General features: G+C 37.7%; 1 protein-coding gene across 2 annotated transcripts in view; it reads left to right on the top strand.

Annotated features, from left to right (window-relative positions):
* The window catches only part of PREX2 (phosphatidylinositol-3,4,5-trisphosphate dependent Rac exchange factor 2), a 274,795-nt gene that overhangs the window by 237,811 nt on the left and 11,704 nt on the right, over positions 1-25,280 (top strand). For both annotated transcript variants that reach the window (XM_014838489.3, XM_070481134.1), the window contains 3 exons: positions 1,626-1,692; positions 1,935-2,125; positions 24,675-24,777. In XM_014838489.3, coding sequence (XP_014693975.3) covers positions 1,626-1,692; positions 1,935-2,125; positions 24,675-24,777 — 361 coding nt within the window. The remainder of the gene's footprint in view (positions 1-1,625; positions 1,693-1,934; positions 2,126-24,674; positions 24,778-25,280) is intronic.

Genomic DNA, 25,280 nt, shown 5'->3' with positions numbered 1-25,280 from the left:
GAATCAGAATAAGTAACAACCAACTTTGGATGCTAACCTATTTAAAAATTATTTTTGTTGTTGCTTGAATTTATATTTGAGAGGTAAATAAACTAATTCTCAGTGACTATGCTCGTGGTCTAGTGGTTAAGATTCGACACTCTCACTCCCATGGCTCAGGGTTCATTTCCGGTCAGGGAACCACACCACTGGTCTGTTAGTTGTCATAGTGTGGTGTCTGCATGCTGCTGTGATGCTGAAAGCTATGCCACCGGTATTTCAATTACTAGCATGGTCACCCCTGGTGGACAGGTTTCAGTGGAGCTTCCAGACTAGACAGACTAGGAAGAAGGACCTGGCCACCCACTGCTGAAAATAATTGGCTGTGAATACAGTGGAGCATCATCTGATACAACACCGGGAGGGGAGAGGATGGAGCAAAAAGACCGGGCAGGGTTCCGCTCTGCCGTACACAGGGCACTAGTAGTTGGATCGACTCCACAGCACGAACTCCTAAGAATGACCATAGCTTTCATTTTGGAAGTTTCTCTTAAAGTAAAACTTTCCTAATTTAAAGTGTAAAACTTGATTAATCCATGCTACTTAAAAAGACAAAGAACAACACTACTGCTAGTACTGGGAATAGCATTATGTGTGTGTATCTAGGGGGCCTCAGAAGACCAGCGCTAGGCAGAAAGTTCCCCATCACTGATTTTGCCCATTACTACCCATGCATTTGATAATAATCTGCCAATATTTTGAGGTGCTAAATGGTGGTCTGAAATACCTGTCTAATCAGTTTCATTTCACTATCTAGTCTGACGATCATTCTAATGTTATAGGACTCATTTTGATCCATCAATGTTAAGTGTTCACATCCTGAAGATAATTTCACCTCATCAAAAATGGATACTACATTAAACATAACTTAAATGTATCCTGTCTTCATGGGTCATTCCCTTAAAATTTCTGTTTAGCATTGAGCCGATAGCTAAGGAAACTCGGGAATAATTCTTTAAAAGTTGCATTTAATTATTGCAGGATTCACTTAGTGTATTAAAGTAGTTGTTACCATATTGCACTTTGGTGACAAAAAAGAGCAGTGTGTCCTTGAAAAGGGTTTGACTTCCAATCTCAGCATTGTTTAGTGGGTGAAAGAATCCAGCTCAGGAGTCTGTTTAAAATTCATTTTTTGTATATTGTTTTCATAATCTTACACTTGCACAATAAATGAAAACTGAGTAATGTTCTCCAATAGTCATAAGAAATATATTTCTTCAACTTTTGTAACATTAATTATTACAAATATGAATGAGCGCTTACTCTGTGCTATGTACTGTTCTAAGTGTTTTATTTGCATTAACTCATTTAATCTTCTTGGCAGCCTTTTGAAGTAGAAGCTGACATTATCCCCAAATTAAAAAAGAGAAAGTTGAGGCATGCACAAATTCTCTGTATGTCGTGGAGCTGGTGTCAGCTTTAATGATTTTTCTGAATAGAGGACTATTGACTTTTTTGCAATCCCACCCATCCTAGTATTCAACACTTTTATCTATTAATTTGTCTTTAAAAGCAAATCAGTGAAACTTGTCTATCTTCATGCATTTCTAACAATAAATGATCATTTATTCTTTGGATTCTTCCAGGGCATTCTATTTGGACAAGTCAAATTCACCACCAAACTCTACATCCAAAGCTGCCTATGTAGATAAGGTAAAAATAGATGATGGCATTTATTGATGCTTTGCCATTTATATACCTCCTTTATTTAATTTTTTCTGCTGTTGTTTGTAGGCAATGTGTAATTATAAATATTTGTAGTCTCCAGTTTTCTTACCTCCCTAATAATTTAGACTAATCATTAAAAGTTTTAACAACTATAAATTGTATCCCATCTAAAAGGATTCCTTTCTACTAAACGCATTGAACTTGATGTCCATCACTGTTTTCCGTAGCTAATGAGGCCTCTCAATGCTTTGGATGAGCTCTATCGACTGGTAGCTTCATTTATCAGATCCAAGCGCACAGCTGCCTGTGCGAACACAGCCTGCAGTGCCTCCGGAGTGGGACTGCTGTCCGTTTCCTCGGAGCTGTGCAGCAGGCTCGGGGCCTGCCACATCATCATGTGCAACAGCGGCGTGCATCGGTGAGTGGATTCCCCGCCTCGCTTCGTCTTTGTTGTGCCGAATTTCATTTGGAGGTTCTTATTTATACTTTGACTTTATTAAATTATGACTGGAAACATTCAAAGGACTTCGATGCATTTGGAATAAGATTTTGGAAATTAGATAATTCTTGCACGATATTGCCTGGCTTTAGTTCTTAGACTTTCAGAGACTAGTTATTCATACAAATGAATGCAATCCAATATTTATATCTCGTTGCCCAGAATCTTATCACCCTTGAATTTATGTGACAAGATTTATACTTTAGCTACAAAATTATGCATCGTTTTTATTCGCTATAGGAACTTGCTTGGTAGGAGCTGGTACAACTAGCTAAACAGAACTTTTTTCAGTGCACTTGATGGACTTTGCATTCTTCAGTAGTTTGGATCCCTCTTACCCAGTTCTTGTGAGCTAGCGGCTGCCTTGAGGTTACCACTATCTTCCTACTCCTGGCGAGATGATGGCCCACACACTATGCTCTTCCTGAAAGTATAAGGGAAAATCTTAGATGGGTCCTATTCAGGTGGTTTGTCTTAGGCATCTGTGCTCTGTCTGGGACAGGCAAGGTAGGGGTATGAATTCATAGGGCTACATCAGATGCCAAGTGTGAGTTGGGAACCCCAAGTCAAGTCCTTCTTGATAATCACTTGCTCCTCTTCTGTCACATCTTCATTTTCACAAGAAAGTGAAACCGTGTAGGTGGAAATAATAGGGCAGATTTTAGTCCTCATTGTAATCTGAGTAGGCAGAAGAGAGTCTTCTGTCACCTGTCATAGTCTCAGTACAAGGCCAGTTAGATTTGAAGGATGGTTGTTACTGTTTATTCAGATTTACTCAGTCCTTAACCCTTGTGAAGGCCTACAGTGGGTGCTGTTGGCTATATAACATCGTGAAGCAGTGATGCTCATGTTAGAGACATGAAGCGTGAACAACACACGACAAAAACAATAAAAATAATAATAAATAGTAATATAACACAATAAGATAACAAAAACATAAAAATAACAAGTAAACCTAGACTACAAGAACATGTAAGTGACCAAGGAAAGTTACAGCTAAAAAATAAGATTCAGAAGGAAAATAGATCTTTGAGATGGTTAGAACTTCCACAGAGACAGTGATATGTGAACTGGGTTTTGATGGATCAGGGGGAAGAGGTAGAAAGGGGGAGAAGATGATTCAGGGCAGCAGGTTGTCATCTTTGAAATTTCGATTCAATTTGATATGCCTGGAATTCTAGTTCTCAAGTCCTACACAGCATGTTCTTGCGTATGAAATGTGACAAGACTTCGTTTCCCTGAAAGGAGCATTACATTTTTGTGGTTGACAAAATATACAGAATTTCCCCTTTATTTTAATTGCTGTGTACTTTGTGCTCTATTGCAAGCTTATCATATGATCCAGCTATTCCACTGCTGGGTATTTATCCAAAGAACTTGAAAACACAAAGGCATAAAGATACTTGCACCCCTATGTTCATTGCGGCATTATACACAATAGCCAAGACTTGGAAGCAATCTAGGTGCCCATCAAGGGACGAACGGATAAAGAAGATGTGGTATTTATACACGACGGACTACTACTCAGCCATAAGAAATGACGAAATCCAGCCATTTGTGACAATATGGATGGGCCTTGAGGGTATTATGCTGAGTGAAATAAGTCAGAGGGAAAAAGTCAAATACCATACGATCTCACTCATAAGTAGAAGATAAAAATGACCAAAAAAACCACACATATCATTGGAGATTGGACTGGTGGTTACCATTGGGGAAGGGGGGAGGGGGGAGGGCAAAAGGGGTGATTAGGGTCACACGTGAGGGGATGCACTATAATTAGTGTTCGGGTGGTGAACATGATGTAATGTATCCAGAATTTGAAATATGATGTACATCCAAAAAAAATGAAAATTTTAAAAAAAAAGAAAATATCATCTGCAACTAGGTGAAGAAAATATTATTTCATAATTTTTTTTACTAGCAGAGAAGTGATGTCTCCCTTCTCATCAATTCATTTCATTCATTCTGTTCCCATTGATTCATTCATTTATTCATTCAATATTCAGTCACCCAATAAATATACATTGAGCACCAATTCTGTGCCATCCCTCTTCTAGTTGTAGCATAGAGCATTGAAAAAATAAAGTCCCTACTCTCATATAGTATGCATTGTGTTGGGGGCAAGAGATGATAAAGTAATATGTAATGTGATAGGTGGAATAAATATAAAAACACAAGTCAGAGGTATAAAAGGTGATAGGATGGGAAGAAGGGCTAAAGCACCTTTTAACAAGGGAGTTTCATTAGACACGGGTATGAAATGGAGTGAATTATATAAATACCTCAGAAAAAGAGCATTTGATCATAGGGAGCAGGAGGACTAATGTGGGAGCTCAAGTGGGAATGCGCATGATGCGTTCAAGCACGGAGGCCATTGTGGCCTTGACAGAGTGTCATTGCCTGGATTATTTCTGTTTTTGTCTTACCCTGGTGCAAGATCATAGTTGTCTGAGGACTGAATATACTGTGACAACCAAGGAGACACTTCCAACTTTGAAACTACAAGCATACTTTCTGACCTCTGAGTTAATTTACTGAAAGTAAATGCAATTAAATCTTCCATTTAATCCTAGAACCGTGACCAGGTTGTCCAAATGATTCTCTCAGATGTTGCATGAGCAATTTTAGAATTTGCCTGATGTTGTATAGGAGAAATAGATTGGTGTTCCACAACTATTTTACAATTGCTGTATTCATTGACTGGTGTGTTAGAATCACAAGTAACAGTGAAATTTCAGAATAGTTTGACTTTTTCCATGTCTACAATTCAAAATAAATATAGCTTTAGTTAGTTCATTTCAGAGATGTTGACTGAGGTGTTGGCACAAATGCCCTGTGACACATGCAGAATTTAAGGTTAAAACTGTTTGAAAATGGTGTGGTTTTATTTCTTTATTCTGCAGAATAAAATGGGAGTTTAACGTGATCTTTAATCTTTCAGTGAAGGCTACGCTTAGATTTTTCATGATGATGAAATGTGTGCTAATTTATATTAGAATCAGGAATCCCACATAACGCTGTTCCTAAAATAATTCTTTAGTAATTATAATTCAGGCAGCTAGAGAGGAAGCCAACTCGATCCACACCTACACTAAACATTAACATGGAGGTTTACTCTCAGGTTCCAGCAAAGGGGAGAAGTTCACAATGTCAATCAGAATAAGTATTACGCAAACTATTTTTATTATTTACTTTTAAAATCAGAATGAGAAATGGTCAACAATAGGGTACCCCCATTAGATAGTCAGTTTCATGCCTTTTCCGATTTTATTGCAAAAAAGAGAGAATCTAAAATATTTTTAAAGTATTGAATTATACTGCATATGTTTGATATCAAAGAGAATGTAGTTTTTCAGAATGAAAAGGCAGATTTAATTAGCACTTATGTCTAGATGTATTCATGCCAACCTGAATTAGATGGCAGAGTTGCATACAATGGTGAATGTAAGATTAGAAGAAATAGAACTCAGGGTGAATTATTAAAATCTTCTCGTATTATTTAGTCTGGCTGTTTTTACTAAATTCTCTTTCCTAAGGTAATCCTTGTGCGTTACAATTCTCCTGATGAACTTTCCTGCCCACACCCTCTGCAACCATACACTTACATTAAATATCTCCATTGCTTTTGAATAGTGGAAGAAAAATAGGACTGTCTCTTTTTAAGATCAAGTTTTGTCTCTTAAACAATATAAACATGTTATTAAAAGGTAGTTCAATCAGTGGAAAGTTTCCAAAATTTTCTATCCTGACATGCCTTGTTTCATTTTCGTTTTGAATCCTCTCTCGCAACTTCTGTCAAACACACATTTGAACATAGTTCTATTCAGTATACATATATAGTTTAATAATCTGTTTTATGCTTATAGCAGCTATATATGTATTTTTAAAATCTACACATTGGCTTTCTCATGATCGCTTTTATTTGCTACATAATACTCCAACCAGCTGATAATACCACAGTTTACTGAGATGTTAGTTTTGTGGTTTCTCTTCTTTCTCCATTGCACACAGTGCCTACAGAGAGGCATGTTTCTTTATGTAACTGTTCAAATTTCACTTTTATTTTCCATTAAACTAAAAGAAAACAAGAATATCTTCCAGATAGAATTACTATGTTAAAGAGCTTAAACCTTTTTGGTTAATATATTATTATTTAGGTTCCCAAAAGGGTTGTGCTCATGTACAACACTAGCAGAAGATGAGAGAGTTGGGTGGCACTTTCGCCTTTACCTTGCCTGCAGAGAGTTTTAGAATCCACTTATATCTTTTGCTTCTCTACAACATGTACAATGATATTTCAGTAGCAGTTTAATTTATACTTCTTCTTTGATTAACAAATGCAAACATTTGAATATCTTTTGAATTTGCTTTGCTACAAAGATGTTTTTTATATATTGTCCATAGATCTGTTTTATAGGCAAGCTTACTTTTTGACAAATTGAACATTTTTAAAGTATTGAATGAGAACTGTGGCTTTTAAAGTTCTCTTTTGTACTTATGCCAGTTATTTGTTGCAGGCAATCCAAAAGCATGCTACAGGGATTTCTAAATTTCCCTTTTATTTCCTACTGCAGCATCCTTCCGTTTGATGAAGTATTTCATTTTGTTTTGGTTCTTTATTCCCACCTCTGCTTAATAGTCAACTGTTTTCCTTTAACCGATATAAATCATATACTGCAAATGTTATAAAACTTGATGCATGAGTCTTACTGTGTCCAAAATCAAAGAGGCCATTTTCCTCCCACTCCTTTAGCTTCTGCTTCCTTCAGCGGTGGGAACAAGTGGGTGGAGATTTCCAGAGGCCACCTGAAAAGATATGTCAAAGAAATTTCTAGTGAGGGCAAGAAATCTAGAATCACAGTTTTTCCCTCTAAGGAATTGTTCCATGAAGTTTTTGTCCACATGCTCTCTGTATCTGTTAGTAATGGGTTTTCAGTGGTGTCAGAGTCCTGGTATAGCCTTACAGGAAGGTGTGTGATTTGAGCATAGGCCTCATGTCTGACTCACCTTTGATGTGTTTGGACCCAAACCTTGGAGATCTGTACACATAAATTACCTTTTATCTTCACGCTTTGTGGTGAGGAGGAATCTCCTCCAGGAAGCACGGCCCTGCATTTTTAACTAACATGCCTTGTGTTCACTCATCCAGTGGGGGGTGTAAACAGCACCATCAGGAGGGGCCTCAGGAATGGCCCAGCACTTGGCACCAGTCAGCGTCATAACTGTCTTCCGTACTGAGCCCCACACAGGGAGGAGATAGAAACAGTCTGTGGCAAGGCCAGCCTGTTCTCATTATTAAAAAACATAATGATGATGAACATTAAGCCAGCTACCATCTATGTGTTCCAGTATTAGACTGCGTTTTCTTTAATGCCTTGTAGAAATTAGTTTTAATGTATATAAAATTTTAGGAACTAAGAGGTCGTGTGTGTGTGTATATATATATATATGAAGTTTCTAACTTAAAAGGCGTCTATATCCAAAATGCATTTCTTAGTTAGTTATTTGGAAATTGAGACACAGTTTCACGTTTAACAGCGTTTCAAATGGTGTTTGAATTCTCAGTCATTTCTCTTCCCCTTCCCTGATCAGCAGTAGCTTATATAACTCATCAGGTGACCACAGAATAGGACTCAAAGTATGATTATAAGCATTTGTTAGAAAAATGAAATCTAGGAGTTAAAATATAAAAACAACTAAAGAGAAATGTGTATTACCAACTTGTTTAATGCAACAGTTTTTACTTCACATGAAGATAAACAGCATGATGACTTTCGGTTCATAGAAGCAATAAAAAAATAAACATCTTTTCCAGGTAGCTATCAATTACCAATTTTAAAAACCACTTTTGTTTGAACTTTAAAGGACTCTTTCTTAGCAATATTTTATCCTGTCATCACCATGACATCAAAGGACAAATTGACAAATAGGCCCAGATTAAGGAATGCAGAATCCTGTAAAAGTGGAGCATTCAAGGTAACCTGACTTTAGGTAAATACAGAGTCCTAAGAGGCAGATGAGGAAGCTGCATCTTTGTCCACTGTGCCGTGAGAACATAGGTGAGAGGGGTAGATTTACTCTGGGGACTTCTGTATGTAGGTTACAGCGTAGGTGTGGGCTGGAGAAAATAAATTGCCACAGCAAGCAAATGTAGGTTTCAAATGTATCTATTTATTTTTTGTCCAAAAATGATTTGAGAGATTCAGTAACAAGATTAGTGGAAATACCTGAACTTTAAATCTTCAGAAAAATGCCTGCATCGAACAGAAGAAATATTTCTGCAAGCTCGTGATCCCGGGCTGCTGTACACTCTCAATAAGAAGTTCTAAAATTATGCTCTGTGGTCAGGAATCTGAAACACATTGGTCTAAAACACTTCTTTTATATAAGGGTAGCTAGTAGTGGCTGTGACAGAGGTGAGATTCAAAATTTGTCGTTCAATACATTTTGTCATAAATATAGCTGCAGTTTTGATTATTTTTAACAGTTATAGTTTGATTATGATCAATGCAACTGTTCTCATTTGTTTGATATCTAATAAAATCATTAATGAATCAAAAAAAAACCCCTAAAATGAAAATATCAAATTGTGCTCTAATCTTTAGAGAAGAAAAAATAAAATGCTGTAATAGTGAGGCTCCGGGAGAAAGACAAAATATATCCTCCTCATGATAGGATATAATACAAATCTTGATTACTCTGCCAAACTCCTAGAAGCAGAGAAGAGAATGGTTACCATGGTCTGGGGGGAGGGTGATATGGGGAGACATGGGTCAAAGGTGCAAAGTTGCCAGATGAATAAGTTACACAAGATGGATAAATTCTGGAGATGTAATATACAACGCTGTGACTAAAGTCACCAGTGCCGTATTACATACTTGACATTTGCCAGGAGGATAGATGTGAAGTGTTTTTACCACAAAGAAATGGTAACTAGGTGAGATGATGGATAGGTTAATTAGCTTGATTGTGATGAATATTTCACAATGTATACATATATCAAATCATCAAGTTGTGAACCTTAAATATAGACAGTTTTTGATTGTCAGTTATACCTCAATAAAGCTAGGAGAAAAAAACAGAGAAGTAAACCCAGATTTTCAGTTTGTACTGAATTGTAAAATAGGCAAATAAAACTTCACAATTTATGCTAATTTAGACAACCAGATAAATAATATGGGTATATTCTCTTAAAATTATAGAAAGAAATCAAATACTTCAAATAGGATAGAAGTTTCAACCTTTTAGAAACCTTTTCCCATTATCGTTTATAAAAGTTCTTTACCCAAAAGGGGTGGTCAAATTTGCATATATATTTGTTTTGTTACCTAGATTTTTCTTTGCAATTGCTATGTCTTAATGAATTAGTACGTTAAATGATTCCATTATTTTAAAATGTCCATTGTTTTTTTAAAATTACACTACTGTATAAAAAGAATAAAACAGTAATTATGAGAGTGACTTCTTATTGCAGGGGTTTCTAGTTCTGACCTCCGGTAAATGGGTGATGTTGGCCGGACAAGCCTTACTTTCAGTACGTATAAAATGGGAGGTTGTACATGATGACCTTCATCATTAAAATTAGAAAAGTCTAGGTAATCATAATACATTGAACATATCCTGATAAAATAATCAAAATACATAATTATTAGTTATATTTCATGTGTATTTGCCAAACCCAATTTTACTATTTGAGCATATTAGTAAAATTTAAGCATTTGCCTTACTAAATTTTATTGGTATTTAGCTATTTAAAAGTGATAAATACAGACTCGACTTTAAAACTGTTAAACAGGGCATGATTCTTCAAAATTTATTTTAAATAAACTGAAGTTATTGTTTTTCCTAAACCTGCAAAATTATATTAACAGCAAACTAAAATTACACTCATTTTCTGGGATATGTTCCTGAGGGCTTCAAGGTTAGTGATTGTATAACTCCTCTAATAAATGTCGTCCGTCAAATTTTCTATCCTGCCGAGGAGAGAAGGAATATGGGTATCTCACCAGTATAAATGTTCTCCTTTGTCTGCACTTTAAGAATTACCTCTTTTTCTATGTGAACCTGGAGGAGGAGAGCAGGTGGCATGGAGGAAGTTAGAAAAAGGAAGCAGCAATTTCTGCCTTTACTGTGTTAATCTTAAGTTGCCAATAGGTCATCTAACATATTCAGGAGGAATACAGAGAAGCAAGATCTAAATCCTTTTAAACAGGAATGGTGTAGGGTAACACCTGTTACAGATTTTAAAGCATGAATGGTGTTTGCCAGGTGGTGAAAATGGAGGCTCGTTCAGTGTAAAGGAATAGTGTGAAAATACAATCCCAAGGTGTGAAATAGCATACTACAGGGGTGGAGGTCACAGTAAATAGTTTGCTGTTTCTGGGCAGTGAAGTGAGAGGGAAGCAGAGCTGGGAGATAAGGCTAGCAAGATAGACAAGGCTTGGAGAATGGAAGGCCCTGCCTACTAGATTAGGAATTTGAGACTTTCTCCTGGAGGCGCTAGGGAACTAACGAAGGGTTTTCAGCAGGAGAATAACGTGACTAGATATTTTTTAAAAGATCTTAAAAATAAATATCACTTTCATGGTCTATGATGGGACCAGGATGGAGTCAGGGAGACAACTAGGATTTTACACTAGTGTACAGGAGATGACGAGATCCAAACTGAGGCATTGGCACAGAGGTTGGAAGGGGAAGGATAGATGTGAGAGAATGAAATGGTGGTAAACAGGACAAGATGATTGGTGAGAAATAGAGAATGGTGAGAGGGAGGGATGGTGATGCTTCCCACTGCCCAGCTTGGAAAGATGGTGGGGAGGAAGGCTACCACAGTGGGGAATCTGGCATTTTTCTTCAAGGTGATTGTAGAGAGGAATCTTGAATCAACCTGTTACAAGTTGAGTTTTAGATGTCCATGGTGTACCTCTATGGAGATGTCCTTTGATGGATTCATAGTCAGTGAGGACTAAAGGTGTGTGTATATATGCATAAATGTATGTGTGTGTGCACTCGCGTGTGTGTGTATAATCTATGGAAAAACAGAGGTGGGGGTGATTAATGAGTGCAGGGAGAGAGGAGAAGGGGACCATGTCAAAGAAGGCTTTACAGATAGATTTGAGCTGGGTTTAAAACATTAGTAAGAATTTTCTGGGAATATACTTTAGGTATTAGGAGCAGGGAAGAAGTATTCCAGGAAAAGGCACAAAAGTGTGAGAAAAGAATAATTAGCTGCCAACCATGGAAGTTGAGAAAAGCAGATCACCAGGGAGCGCATACACAGTGTTAATATGCCCCGGTGCTTCACCTCCCCATCCTCTGTGCAGCCTGATAAGGGGAGCAACAAAGGAGGAGCCTCAGAATAAAACCCTGAAGGATCGGCTAGATAGCTGTGAAAATATTTGAACAAAGCTCTATTGGATGTCTTCAATAAACGAGTCAAAAAGAAAATTATGGTGCAGTGTCAAAGAATGGAGGTGACAGATGAGCATCACATACTGGACACCCCCATAAGTGTTGATGTCATTAAAGAACCTATAAAGAGTAAGGACAAAAGTCAGATAGCGAAGTAGAGAAGATGGGAGTAGAGGTGGTGCTGAAGAACCCCAGGTAGCTGGGATAGGTACCCAGCCTATTCAGTTAAACCCGCCAAAGCAGAACAGAAATGAAACAAATGGGTGAAAGAGTCCAGGCTGAAAAATCTAAAATGTGGAGAAGCAGGTTCCAACCTGGTGGCTCTGGTAGTTAAGGTCTTAAGTTACACACAGATGTTTTGTATTCATACCCATTTTCAGCACAGAAAATACCTCCTGGAGTCTCAGCACTCAATGACTCGTCCCCGAAGGTCGGTGCTTGCCTCCGCGCTAACCTCAACACTGAAACCGTGTCATAGAAAAAAACACACCTTCATGTGCTGGAATAGAAAGGAATGAGAGATGTGGAAGGTTTTTGCCTGACAGTTGATTTTCCAGCCTAGATTTAAAGATAGACACTGAGAACTTTCAGAAAATATATTGAAAGTTGTGATAGAAAGTCCTATTATCTTTAATGGGAATTTCATGGCTAATTCCCTGTGCATTGCTGAAAATGTCCCCCTTAAAACTTGATTGCTTTGATGTATGGAGCAAGCAGAGTCTTCAATTTGGCTCTGCTTCTGCTGCCAGGATCTCGCTCCAGCTGTTGCCCATCACTTGTGCGTTCTGTTCAGTTGTTTTCCACAGTGCCCTCTGCCTGCCATCTCTGTGCTTTCTTTTCCAATACTCATTCACCCCTTGTCCTTCAGCTCTTAGACTATGAAACAGGGGCAGCTGGTACGGTCATGGGAAGAGTTCATCAGTACTGCCTGTTTGACAAGAGTCAAATAACAATGTTGAAAGCATCAATAGACATCCAGAGGTTATTTCTATAAAATATCCTGGAAACTCACCTGAGTGATCACTGGCTTTCGTATTGCAGCCATTGTTAGGCTGTCATTCAAATTTTCCTAAAGGGAGAGTGTAAATATTTAATATTTTATTATATATGTGTGTGTGTGTATAAGATCAGGGAATTCTTTATTGTTGAAAACAAATATCTGTTTGCCTTTTGTTCACAGAAGAGTATTTACATGTTTCATTAAGAAAAGTGCCTTCCCTGTTACAAGGGCACAAGGACATAGGTGTTGGGTTTTTCAAATCCCTGCTGACTTGTGGCAATTTTCTCAAGCTTTTTATTTGGTGCAAACGCATTGCTCAGGGTGAGCAAGGTCGGAAAGATCACTAGGTCAGCAGCAGGCCTTTCCATATTAATTTTGCAGAGACACTGCCTGGGTAACACCAGAGCAGCCACTTCGGAATTGATCAGTATTTACCATACTGCATTGGTCTCAGGTGTACAATTCTTCCTCAGTGTGAGGGAATAAAAGGGAGCAGGGAAAACAAAACCCTGCAACGGCAAACAATTAGTTTCTTCGATCAGATGCTTCATTCCAGTTGTCAATGGACTTTTCACAGGGGTGCTCTGTGCTCAGTAGTTAAAAGTAATTAGAAGCCAGAATAAATGAGATCACTGCAGGAATGAATGAGCTTTACACAGAACAGTGCATTTTATACAGAAAAATGCAAATCTCTAGTAGAGAAGGAACACAGTCTCCGTTCAATTTATTTTTACTACTTGATTGCTTTACAATCGATATACTTACTTGGTGTGCTTCAAGTCTAGTTATTTTTAAGTCATGAACACATTTTAGTTTCATGAGGTCTACATTCGTCATGAAGCGGTTTGGGCTGGCTGAATTAATCGCCACCAAAACAACACATTTAAAGTATAAATGCTGAGACCAAGACTGTGATTGTTGACTTACGGATGTGGGGAGTTATAATTCTCTATATGCAGTAATCTACATGATGTGATTTTGATCTAATGGAAAGAGCCCTGAATTTTGAATCAGAAAACTGGTTTTGGATCCTGTTACATACTTGCTGTGTGACTGTGATGACATCACCTGGTCTTTCCGAGACTTCTTGGTGAAAGGGGAATAACGATTTTTTTTTCCTGAAAAAGATGGCATAAGGATTAAGTGAGCAATATATGTGAAAGCATCTACTACAGGCCCTGGCAACAGTGAACGCCAGTTTTTTTCCATCTTAATCTGTTTCCGATAGTGAATTCCATCTTCTCATTGCAGAGTTAGAAATAGGAAATGCATCTTTTTAAAATGACTAGATCATACCTACTAAAATAGGGGAAACCTTGTAAGAACTATTTAAAAAATCACAGTAGTTGCTAAGAGAGTGGATCTTAAATGTTCTCACCACCAAAAAAGAAATGGTAGTTATGTGGCATGATACAGGTGTTGGCTAGTGCTGTGGTGGTAATCATTTTGCAACATAAAAGTGTATCAAAAGAACACATTTTTACACCTTAAACCTAGCACAATGCTATGTTTAATGCTATGTCAATTATACCTCAGTAAAACTGGAAAAATAGCACAGTAATGAGTTACAATAGGATGAAAGAGGAGTAGGAAAAATACGAGACAACTCCTCTGATCTGTAGGAAATAGAATTCACAAACACTGGACCCTATTAGAGCTTATTTTTAGAATCCTCCTTTGATAGCTTGTAGAAAGTCATTCAAGAGCAGCAGAACAGGATCCCCTTGAACTCAAGGAGAGGACGTTTTCTTTCCTGATGTCAAAATCCAAGAGCACATGTGAGAAGAAAGACAAATATTTAGGACTTGAAAAAGAATCAGGTGCTAGCATTTGTTTATTCATTCATCCACTGAGGGAAAAAGCAGCTCTTTATGGAGCACTTCTGTGTGGCATGCGCTGGGATCCACCAAACTAGGGGGGTAAGCGGATCCTTTCTCCGACTGTACTCACAGTCTGAGGTCTCGACAAGGGGACCACATTGGGAAGCCAGACAGCCGTGCGTGTAGCACCAGCTCTCTTTAGTAATGACAGTAAGAGGAAGACAGTCAAAGGATTGAGTTTTCAAGTGAAGTGACTCAAAGGAATGGATGCATACTTTTCAAACTACGACAGAGAGGGAGAATGTATAACATGTCATTTTGGCAGTGAAAGAAGTGATTCTGTGAGGGTTTCAAATATATTCTTCTGAACCTGGAAAATACTGGTAAGTGATAAATGGACAATTTTGATGAGAGAATAATTCATAATATAAGAATAATCAATGTTATAATATGTAATTTTCAAGTATTACTGCATCTCATCCTGAGTTGTTAATCAGAAGCCATGGTAGGATCAGGGGTTAAATCCAGAGAAATGGAAATGCAAGCCATTGTTCATGGAAAAAAAGCTATATACCATTTATAAGCCATAAGGGAATAATCTGTGACTTTTTTTACTGATATTTATTGTCCCTACAATGCATTTATTACTTCACCAAATTTATTTAATGAGTGAACACTTCTTGAACAAATAGGTGGCAAATGCAGAGTATGAACAAATGAATTTTATCTTTTAGGAGTATACATATGATACCATTGACACACATTAGGAATTTCTATAATTTTTTTTCAATAGTGTATATTGAATGCTTACTGAGTCCCAGTGTTCTGGGGTCTAGGAAGGCTGCAATCAATACAGACACCAGTCCAGCCTATTGGTGGTGGTGGTAGTGGTAGTAATGGTAATGACAATTGCTAACGTTTGTTGAGGATATACTACATGCCACATCCTGTGCTAAGTACTAGACATGAATTGTTTCATATAATCCTGAAAACAACATTCTGAGGTGTATACTATCATTAAACTCAATTTACAGATGAGGAAATGGAGTTTCAGGAGCTTAAGTAACTTGCCCAAGGTCCGGCAGTTATTAGCAAATCCAGGATCCAACTCAGAGAGTTTGCCTCCAGTGCCCGTGTTCTTTACCCCTACCGCTTCCAGACAAGTATGATATAGTGGATAAGAGGTAGGAGATGTGACACAAACCAGGGCATATGAGATCGCAGAAGTCGAGGAACATCATAGGAGAACTATGAGAGGTGGTGATTTCAGAGAGCTGTAAATAGTGTAGTTGAAGCATGGAGTAGAAGTAAGGAAAACGAGGGACCATGTTGCGAAGACTTTATATTTTATGTTAAGAAATGGGAAGCCCTTCCAATGTTTGCATTTTTATCTGCATTTTTAAAAGATCAACTTCCCTAGGTGAGGAAGAACAGTGGGAAGAGGCAAGACAAGAAGAATCTGGGCCAGAGATGACATTAGCAGTGCAGCTAGAGAGGAGAGATTTGAGAGACAACAAGAAACATGAAATTGATAAGCGTGAAAGGTACTAGAGGAGGCATATTAACACATGGAACTGCACACATATATTGATCTCTGGTAATGGATGAGTTCAGTTTGATGGCTGGGGGGCTTATGACATTTCTCAGTCTAGAGATGAAACAGTGGGCAATCGTAAATAACTAGACAAAGATTTTAGGAAAGCAGACATTTCAATCTTGACCACACCCACTCTGGGACAGTTTTGCCAGAATGGGAAAGTTGAAGATCCTAAAAATATTGCACAATACACCTTCAAAGGAAATTAGATAATTTCTACATCTTGTATCTTTTAACTTCTTTCTCATCAGGATCAGTGTTAACAGAGAGGCTCTAACTCATCTATTTCCTACAGCTGCTTGTTTTCTTATAGCTGAATAAAATGGGATCATGAGAAAAACCTGAGGAAAAAGTAAAAGCATTTGGGAACTGAGCAGAATTATTTACATTTTTTTCCAACAGGGAGAAATGTATCTTTAGTTCAAAGATTGTTGAAAGTAATCTGCCTTAGGCTACCCAGGAAGCTCAGATGATGCTGCGAAGTGCTTAAAATCAGGCAATCGGTAGCACCTTCCATCTGTCGTAAAAAGCTTCTGTGTATAGAAGAGTGCTGTGCAAATACCAGTAGTAGCTTCTGCTGTTCCAGCTGAGTTCACTTACTTCCTTCTCTTGGGATTGAAATAGTCATTATTCCTTTCCAAAATCTAAATGCTGCCCAGGTAACAGCAGCCCAGGAAGAACCCCAGCTCATTAGATTCCTAATAACTTGTTTGTGACAGTCACTTGAACAAGGATAATAGACCTGGCTTTTAATTAAAGGAGAAAAAAAATGACTTCTGTAGAATAAGGGAAAATGGTTTCGTGTTTCGAGATCTACATCTGTAAGAATCTAAATAAAAACCTATAACTATATAAAGATGTTTCATTCATATGAAAAATATAATCAAAATAACAGGTTTCCCAAGCTATCCTTATACGTATGCCCTGAGCAACGCATTTGCCCTAAGGGAATTTTCTCACTCTTGTTTCCATGACTAAAGACAGCATCATAGTTATAAAGGATGGTGGAAAGGAGGCAATGCACATGGAAGTGCAGAGCTAACGAGACAAAATCAGACTCTGATCCTTTTGGAGAATTCTACATTGGGCCGAAACTCACTAATTTCAAAATTTTTAACAAATATTTATCTCCCTTCATGTTTATCTAGTACAAAATCATGTTAACCTCCATATTGATGCAGATGATCCAAAATGAGTTTCAAGGCTTAGCCAGTTTATATAAATTGTTAAGGGATCATGTCTGAGGCTGCCGTTGCCACAGTTGGTCAAAACTGTTGATTGGCATATAGTCCCTTAAACTCAGAAAACCCCAACACAGGCTGTTAGACTTTGGGTGTGTTTTCTCCAAATGTCTTATTTTTCTAACAGGAAATTATTTTGCCATTTATGCTGCAGTAGCACAAGAAAAAAATGAAGATAGTTACCCAAGTGACTTAATTCTGTTATTATTGCACTAAATAGTTAAAAATCTCTGCTCAAGTAACTTTTGAAGTCGCAACATGTATCCCTAAATTCAGTCACTCCAGTAGGTTTTGTTTTTAGGGGTCTTTTTTTAGTTGTAATTGGTTATGTAACATTACTGAGGTGTACAATCAAGATTTTCAAAGTAATTTTCAGTTTTATCCTCAGTTTAAAAGATATGGGGAAATTAAGGTATCTCTTGATAAAAGTTGCATTTTCTATTTTTAATTGCTCTAAAAAAATCTTCATTTCAGCATCTGTGTAATGTCAATGTATGGCAAATTATTGTGGCTTCCAGTTCAGAGATCTTCATTACACTAGTTTTTCATGTGCTTTATTTAATGTGTCAGTTTATAACTAGAATCCGAATGACTTTCCTCCACTAATAATAAGAAAGTTTGAGGGCTGGCCTGGTGGCGCAGCAGTTAAGTTCGCACGTTCCACTTCTTGGTGGCCCGGGGTTCGCCAGTTCGGACCCCTGGTGCGGACATGGCACTACTTGGCATGCAGTGCTGTGGCGGGTGTCTCACGTATAAAGTAGAGGAGGATGGGCACGGATGTTAGCTCAGGGCCAGGATTCCTCAGCAAAAAACAAGAGGACTGGCAGTAGTTAGCTCAGGGCTAATCTTCCTCAAGAAAAAAAGAAAGTTTGAGATCACTCCCAAGAGATACAATGATTAGCTACCAAGCAAGACGTCAGAGTTCCTGACCCTGAGCATGGAGAGAGGTAGCAAATAAATCCACTGTAGGAAGACGAAGCTCAAAGCCGTGACCTCACATCGTCTGGATTCCCCTGTCAGTTTCTCAGTGAGTTACTGTGTCACCCTGTGGCCCAAAAGGGGTGATGCATCTCCCCAAGTATTCAATTTAATGCATTTCAGCCCTTGGGAGATCGGTTTCCTTGTTCAGTACAATTTGCATCAACATTAGATGAGGCAGTAGACTCTGGAAGATTTAAAATGTCTTGAGAGAAAAATGTTTTTGATGATGTTTTTGTCTGGGATCGTGGTAAATGACCAAATATGTAGGAGGTCCTTACATTTTGAGAATCTTTTATCGAATTTATTAAAGAATAGTCATGAATCATCTTAAGGTAAGGATGAACATGTTAAAACAAAAAGATTAACCTGTAACTTGCTTCAAGTAAGATTTGAAGTCTTACAAAGTGAACTAAATATAGCGTAATAGATATGAGTCAATAAATGGTTGAAACACAATATGTTGCATTGAAACCAATTTAGGAAACTAAGCTTTGTCTCTCCAGGGAGACCTAGTTAGAGGGGGAGGTTTGGATGTTGATCATTTTGTGTCCCTTAGCATCTAGAACTAGGACTGGCAAACAGGAGATCACTTGACGTGCTTTTCCTGACCCTTAACTCTACAGTTTGACATATAAAATAAAGTTCAGGCCTGATGTTCTAGGATCAGCTGGAAAAAACATATGAAATAAAAATCACAAAGAATCACATTAGCACATGCCAAATTATAGTCAGGTACTGTGATTGTTCAACCAAATTCTAGTTCAACCAAACCCCAATTTATAAAAGAGATATTGCTGGAAGTTTGTCATTAACTTCGTGTAATTACCATAACCTTGTAATATCATAATCTTATAAAAGAATTTACCACAGCATTACTTTAATGAACATATCTTTAAAATAAAAAGTAGAAAGAGGTTTTGTAAATATGCAATGCAATGGGACTTGAGAAATTGGTATTTACAAAAAGCATGTTCCTCAGATTTTCCGAATGACGTATTCCCCATCGTGAGCTCAGACAGACAGACTTACAGTGTGAGCTCAGTAGCAGAGAGGGATGGAGATGGCATTACCACCAGCATGGCTAATGGATCACATGTCACTTCAGGGATTCTCGTGGCTCTTTATGAGGCCAGTGTCCCAGCTTTCCTCTTCGCACAGATGAGAAAATTGAGGCTGAGAGAGTAGAAGTAACCTGGCCACAGTCCCACAAGACTGTCTTCAAACCCCGTGCCTCTGTGTGGCATCCATGTTGTCAGCTGCTATTCCGCGTTCAGAAAGAGGTTTTGTGATATTTCAAAAGTAGTGAAAGATGTCCCAAAATGGACAAACAATCCTTATTTGGGGAGAGGTTTGTGCTGTGGTACCAAGATATTGACTGCAAGCAGAAAGAAGTTCTGGGCAGGGGGAATAGGTGAGGTGCTGGGGAGATGGTGTGGAAGATGAAAGAGCAAACCTTAAGCATCAAGGTGAAGAGTTTGCTTTTGCAAATGTTGCCTGGAAAGCAACTGAAGATGCTTTGGATGCAGTATTGATAGCATGTTAAGGTTGGATACTTAGTAAAGTACTTTGATGATTTGCTTAACAAATTGATATTTTATATCAAATAATATGAAGGTTGAAATTCTTTTCATATCAACCAAAGAATAAATAAGAGACTCACTTACGCCTAAACTCTGACTCCTGAGGCCATGCACGTTTGGGCCCAGACTACTTCTGGAACTTCATCTCCTTCTCCTCTCTGTGTGCTCCAGCATATTGAGCTCCACACTTGTTCTAAGGAATGGAACAAGCATTAACCTCAGGGTCTTTGCACTTGCTTTCCCTGAAATGGCCTTCCCAATAATAGCACCTCCCTCTGCCATTCTACCCTGTTCACTTTCTATTCCTCTAAAAACAGTATTTTTCTGGATAACAGTACCACCTGATATTATGTATTTGTTTCTTTTTTTTTTTTTTTCTTTTTCTTCATCTCACTGAAGTTTGACCACCAAAAGGGATGGAACTTGGCTTCGCTTGTTGTTGCATCCCCAGCATACTGGAGTAGATGAAGATCTGGGGGGTCTGAAGTTAAGCACCCTTTTTAAGAAAAACAATGGAAAAATACAAAACAAAGTACAAATGAAAGTTAATATTTATTTAGAACATGAGAAATAAAACAAATTACAGATTTTAAAATGCCAATAAATACCACCAGCATTATAAAATCTGAAAAAGAAAAGAATGTTTTTATTATTTTATCGCCTGTCACCCCTCTATACTTTTCCTCAGCATTTTTCTGTGACATATTCTTTGATCGCCTCTTCAAATTGTAATGATTTTGTAATATAATCTATAGAGAGACTAGAAAAATAATTCTGTCTTTTCTCTAGCATGGCTAATCAAATTTTTAAAAAATTAATGATAGTTTAGAAAAGCCTTTCAATATCAACGTTATTGCTAATGTCTTGTAAATTTTTTAATTGTCAAATATGAAAACCTCTATAGGGTTCTTTAGCATGTGAACCATAATGTTTGGAAGAATATTCCACAGAGTAGCTCCCAGCTCTGAACATTTCTAACCTTGTCTCTCCTCCACCACACACAGTCCTGGGTGCCCAGAATAAGAACCTATTGTGTTAGAACCTTGGGCCCTGCACCTCCTTTTCAACATTGGGTGAGTTTGTACAATGGGCAGTAGGAATATTCTGGAATCCATTCCTACACCAGGATATATAATAATCTAACTATAGATGAAAGTGACGGTGAATCGTACACAAAAGTCCTAGTAAACCTAGCCTAAATGCATGCCTAATAATTCTACTTCCCTGAGCTCAGTTCCAGAAATAACCACACCCATTTAAACACTCCAGAACAGGACAGAGGCAAGTTGGGATATAAAAAGACAGTAGTCCTAACCATTTGCAGTTAAAACATTTTGCATTTGCAAATTTTAAAAGCATGTGACTACATGAACAGGTTGCTAGGGATCCAGACAAATAAGGGACCCTGAAACTCAACCATTTTTAGCTTGATAGTAAATCCACTTCTGCCAGCACCTAAAGGTAGTCATTAGATACAAAGTAGACACTCAAAAAAATATTTGTTGAATGAATGAATGAATGAAGGGATAAATAGAAAGGTACTTCTTTGTGACTCTTCCATAGCATTGCGGAATCAAAGTGCCTTTCAAATTAAATTGGACTCATTAGCTACAGGTTACATTTGTCATGTTAAAACTATGCTAAATCTCTGAGTGATGTGGGATCTATTCTTAATGCAAAATATGTCAAGAAGATTTATTCATTATAAGCATGGGTACATTGACCCTTTCCTTTTTCTTTCTATGGGGAAATACACAATTTCTGCATAATTTTGCAGCCCTTTCAAGTGCACTTTCTCAGGAGTATGCCCTGAGCAGAGCTATTACTTGGAAAGTCTTACTACGAAAATTATGGAACAACCTTTCTTCAGTGTATATGTTATATTTGCTTTTTTATGAAGGACAAATTCTTCTCTATGACCTTGATTTTTTTATTTTTGTGACTCCCAGGGAAGAGTTGTCTAATTTAAAAAATGATTTTGCAGCTAGAAGGTGCTGAAAAACTGAAGGCCCATATTTTCCAGTATGGGGTAAAAATATAGATTTATTTAAATTTTAATAAATTAACTGCCTAACATGACAACAGGGATAGTGCTAGAAAGGAAATTGGCGGGTCAGAGAAGAAATCTCGTACTGAATGGAATTTGCTTAGGATTCCCAGCTTTTGGTCTGCTCCCTTCATTCTCTTGCTCAGGGTTAGCAGACCAGTCTGGTAACCAGAGAAGCACCTACAAGGTCAAATGATCTCTTGTAAAAGCTGACTCTGAGTATACATTTATGCATGATTGAAAAACTGTGTGCTGCTTTCTGGATCTGGAGTCTGTGAGAGAATTCCAGAATAAAAAATGCATCTTGCAAATGCTGAACTTTTCCACTTGACATTCAGATTGAGATGAGAGTTCAGAGAAAATAAAAAGCCATGAAGCAAATCATGGTATGTTGACAGTAAAGTTGTGGGCTTACTTCTGAGCTTGCTTTCACATGCTTTATTCAGGAGAATGGACTTCTGTGATGCTGTGATGGAAAAACCAGGTCTAAGTTGGATTTCTCAATTGTGAATCAAATACGGGCAACATTTCCCACATTGATGTGGTTGTCTCTTTTTAAATTTTTCACCTTTAAAAAATTTCAAATTAGTCTTGGGACCTATTTGGAATATACACAGTGGTTCGTATGAGAAGACAAGTGTAGATGAAGCCACCTTTTTTTGATATGCTGGTGAAAGAAAACACACGTATTCAATTTAAGGTAGATTTTTCTTTTAGGCAATGTATGTATGATTGATTCTGCAGAAGTGACACTTTGAGGTGCCCTGTCAGAGAGCATGATTGATCAGGAGATTACGGAAAGTCTTTGAAAGTCTCTGGCCGATAATTTGCTGCTGTACTGCTGTTTACTACAACTTGAAGTAGAGAGAAATAAATCAGTTTAAAAAGATTAAGAAAATGGATAAAAATTATAGGCTGCCTGTTAAAACTCCTTCACAATGAGTAAGGGTTTGTTGTAAGGGGAAGAGGGCAAGTGATGCTTTATCAAGAAGCACAGACATATTTCAGTGTGATTAGAAGAAGATAAAGATTTTTTTTCTTAGCTTCATTCAGCTGGTGTAATGAACATTATTGATTAAGATGTTAAGATCAATAAGGACTTAAAATTGAAGTAGAGGAGACCTTACAGAGGAGAAAAAGGTTATGGGCCATCAAGTAGGCTGACGATTAAATGCTTTGTAAAAAATTGATTTTTTTAAACATGAACTGTCCATTCTACTTCTTGGTTTTCATTGGCTTGTGCTGCCCTGCAGCACACAGGTACGTGTAAAACTACCATTGTGTGTTGTTATCAGACTCATACACTAAATATTTGTAAACATCATTTACTACTAGAGGCTAATTATAAAACTTTAGCCCATCGGAATGTGGTTTAGTAATGCTTTCTAGAGAGTTCTCTGTCTTGTTAATGAGGAAGCTTCTTTTCAAGTCATTTAACAGCCAATGGAACTTGACATGTCTGTCCTTAGATTGCAATTCTGTATCATAATACAGGTGCACTTTGTCAGGTTCTTTCTAAAATTACAGCAGTAATGTTTTAAATCCCTTTCTCCTCCTTTTCTTAATTCATCAGTATCAAAGTCTACCAGATGTGTTGGGCTTCTGTAGTGCAGCCTCAGAACCAGGGATAAATGAGTTAGATGTGCCTCACATGTAAGCAATTGCATGTAGAACTTTTGTTTGTCGGGAAAAACTAAACAGGTCTAGAAAAATACATGTGTAAAACACCAAACTGCAAGGATTTAAATGCAAAAATGGAGAAAACACAATCAAAATACATTGAAAAATGAAGTAAAATTAAATTTGCTAATATGAATTTTAGGAAAAACATCTAAAAGTAAGGAACATTTTAATTAAATGTATGCAAAAAGTACTCCTGAAAAACAGTTCAGAGACCAGCACCTGAAAATATGAACAAATAAGCACAGGCTCTAAGAGCTGCTGTAGAGAAAAATGTGGAAGAACAGAAAAGAAATGCCTTAAAGGGAAAGAAGAGAAGGAAGCCTCACTGATCACTGAGTTCTGCATTTTCTCATGGCTAATCTGGGCTTTGCATTCCTACCTATCTACTTAAAAGTTCCCTTTGAAAATTCTACAGTCTTTTAGATTGGGCCCAAGAAACTCACTTTTTAAAAAAATCATTTCTGATCGTAGTGAATATTAGTTTCAGCTATCTATTTCTAAGATATTGGGCATAAATCAGCATAAATCTGTTAACTATCAATATGTAGACATGAATGAAAAATACTAGGAAGTCATTTATTTTAAGTTACGTGAAATATCAGTAAAGAATGATATCTGATAAAATTTATTATAATTCTGCTTATTTAATTTTCTGTCTATAAACTCTCTCACAAATATAGTTCATTACGGGTTTGTCTTAAATTTAAATACATAATATAGGGCCCCAACAGTGTAGCTCTAGAGTCTGTTTTTAAACAAGTGTTTTATGTAGAAAACTCAATGGTTCATTGTCTAGTCGCTCTGATTTTTGGCACTTTTTGATTCTGAAATTAGTGTAGGGGAGGAAAAATAATTTTCCCTCTACCCTTCTGAGTTCTGAGCTGAGAGCCCTGTAGTGAAATACAGATTAACATGAAAAAAACAAACCGAAGTTTATTCACATGTGTACCTCATGGATACCTGGGAGATACCCAAAGAAATGAGCAACTCTCGGAGGAGGGAGATTTTGCAGTGGCATATTCTGCTTCCCTTCATTCGTAACCGAAACTGTCTTGAAGTGCATACCAAGAACCCGTGGGATTTGACATGCCCTTGTCTTTGCACGCAGGTGCACCCTGAGTGTGACGCTGGAACAGGCCATCATCCTGGCCAGAAGCCATGGCCTGCCCCCTCGCTACATCATGCAGGCCACAGATGTGATGCGGAAGCAGGTAAGTGTCACACATGTTTCAGGGAGTTGTTTGACAGGACCTGGATTTGAAGGTTCCTTTGGTCACTTATGAGGTGTCTGACAGGTACCTGGATGTGACGGGCACTTGTCCAGATTCAGAGGGTAAGTGTGAACAAGAAACACTCCCAAGGAAGAAAACAGTGCAGTCTGTATGAGGTTCTCCAAGAAACTCAGCCAACCTGGAAAAAGGGATGTCTAAGAGAGAACCTGAAGGGAGTGGATTGGGGCTGCTGTGAAGGACCAGATGAAAGGACGCGTGGTATTTTCTGTGATGGCAGGTGATCTTATAAGGCTTGGGGAATAGATTGTGGAGGGAGTGGGGACAAGGAAGAAGAGGAAAGAATTGAGGGCCCTCCCTGCTTCTAGAGATCTCAAAGGGAATTCCACTAAGTGCTAAGCAGTTTATACATTATTCTGAAGATAAAGAACATACTTCAAATTTTCCTTCAGAGGATGAATAACAGCCTTTGGACTGCCTGTAGG

Source organism: Equus asinus, chromosome 12 (assembly GCF_041296235.1).
Source record: "Equus asinus isolate D_3611 breed Donkey chromosome 12, EquAss-T2T_v2, whole genome shotgun sequence".
In the NCBI taxonomy this organism is placed as follows: domain Eukaryota; kingdom Metazoa; phylum Chordata; class Mammalia; order Perissodactyla; family Equidae; genus Equus; species Equus asinus.
Note: the sequence above shows the minus strand (reverse complement) of the source record. Positions and strands in the feature narration are given on the sequence as shown.